Source organism: Carlito syrichta, unplaced genomic scaffold (genome assembly GCF_000164805.1).
Source record: "Carlito syrichta isolate Samal-C Ts95f unplaced genomic scaffold, Tarsius_syrichta-2.0.1 Scaffold309503, whole genome shotgun sequence".
NCBI lineage: Eukaryota > Metazoa > Chordata > Mammalia > Primates > Tarsiidae > Carlito > Carlito syrichta.
In genome coordinates this window covers 317,176-318,673 of record NW_007253599.1, presented here as the reverse complement: position 1 = coordinate 318,673, position 1,498 = coordinate 317,176, and the positions used below count along the sequence as shown (strand labels likewise).

The 1,498-nt window shown below is 34.8% G+C and overlaps 1 protein-coding gene across 1 annotated transcript; it reads right to left on the bottom strand.

The window, feature by feature from the left end:
• Positions 1–939, bottom strand: LOC103269840 (olfactory receptor 6C70). The gene has a single exon (XM_008067394.1). The coding sequence runs from the start codon at positions 937–939 to the stop codon at positions 1–3; it is 939 nt and encodes a 312-aa protein (XP_008065585.1).
• Between the last annotated feature and the right edge of the window lie 559 nt (positions 940–1,498).

The window sequence follows — 1,498 nt, the reverse complement described above, 5'->3', positions numbered from 1 at the left end:
TTACTTGCCTAAAGCAGAAAATATCTTTCTAAATACAGCTCTGAATGCTTGTTTAACTTGCTGATTCCTCAGAGTGTAAATGAATGGGTTCAACAAAGGGGCAACTGACGTATTGAGCACAGCTACTCCTTTGCTTAAAGTCACTCTTTCATTCGCTGATGGCTTTACGTAAATAAATATACAACTACCATAAGTAATGGAGACAACAATCATGTGAGAAGAACAGGTGGAAAAAGCTTTTTTCTTTTGTTGAGCTGAAGGGAATTTCACAATCGTCTTGAGGATGAAAGAGTAAGAAAGGATTACTAAAAATAATGTGACTATGAGTGTCATCACTGCTAAGCAGAAAGCAATCAGTTCCAGTAAATGTGTGTCCGAACAAGAAAGTTGCAGGACAGGAGAAATGTCACAAATAAAATGATCAATGATGTTTGTAGCACAGAAATCCAGGTTAAGACCCAAAATCAGTGGAGGGAAAATGACCAGGAATCCAGTTAACCACGAACTGAGTACAAGCTGGTGGCAAGCTTTGTTACTCATGATGGATGTATAATGCAAAGGTTTGCAAATGGCAACATAGCGGTCATAGGACATGGCAGCCAGAAGGAAAAATTCTGTAACTCCCAAGAATATGTAAAAAAACAACTGAGATATACAACCATTATAGGAAATGGTCTTTTCTTTGGTGACAATGGTGATTAGGAATCTGGGAATGCAAGCCGTTGTGAATGAAATTTCCAGAAAAGAAAAATTACGAAGGAAAAAATACATCGGGGTCTTGAGTTGGAAATCAAGCAGAGTGAGGGCAATGATGGTGAAGTTCCCTATCATGCTCAGCATGTAATTTAGGAGTAGAAACACAAAAATTACCATCTGTAACTGAGAATTATCTGTCAATCCCAGAAGAATAAATTCTATCTGCCTGGTATAGTTCTTCATTTCTTTTGTGTGACTTCAATCAAATTCTAGAAATAAAAAGGTACAAAAACCAGAAACTACATGAGTAGAGTTAAATCTAAGAAAAGATCTAGGAAAGAATCCATATTCACAAACGTACCCATTTAAGATAATACTCTATGGATGTTAAAGATATAATATAAAACAGTGCAACAGAACCTGTAAACTGAAGTTTAAAAGGACTATAATGGCAACGTGGCTTTGAAAATTGACGTGCAAAACTTATAATAGCGAATTTTTTAGCTGACGCCTTTCATCCTTCGAGTTCAAACTTTCATTTAATTGTATCTAATTCCAAATTTGTCTAGTTGTTAAAATCAATTAGTTAAATATCTTGCCTCAGCATTCAAAAATAATTCATTCATGCTTAAGTTATTAATTTCACTGAAATAAAATTATGCCAGTGTAATTAGTTAAGAGCTATAGTTAAAATCTGAAACCTTAGGTTTTTGTATTAAAATGACATTTGTATAAAACCCTCTTGTAGCTTCTTGCAACTTCTGTATGAACTACTGATGCAGGTATAGAAAAATGTTCCCCA

Excerpts from the sequence above, each read along its gene's own strand:
- LOC103269840 (XM_008067394.1), bottom strand. The coding sequence starts at position 939 with ATGAAGAACTATACCAGGCAGATAGAATTTATTCTTCTGGGATTGACA.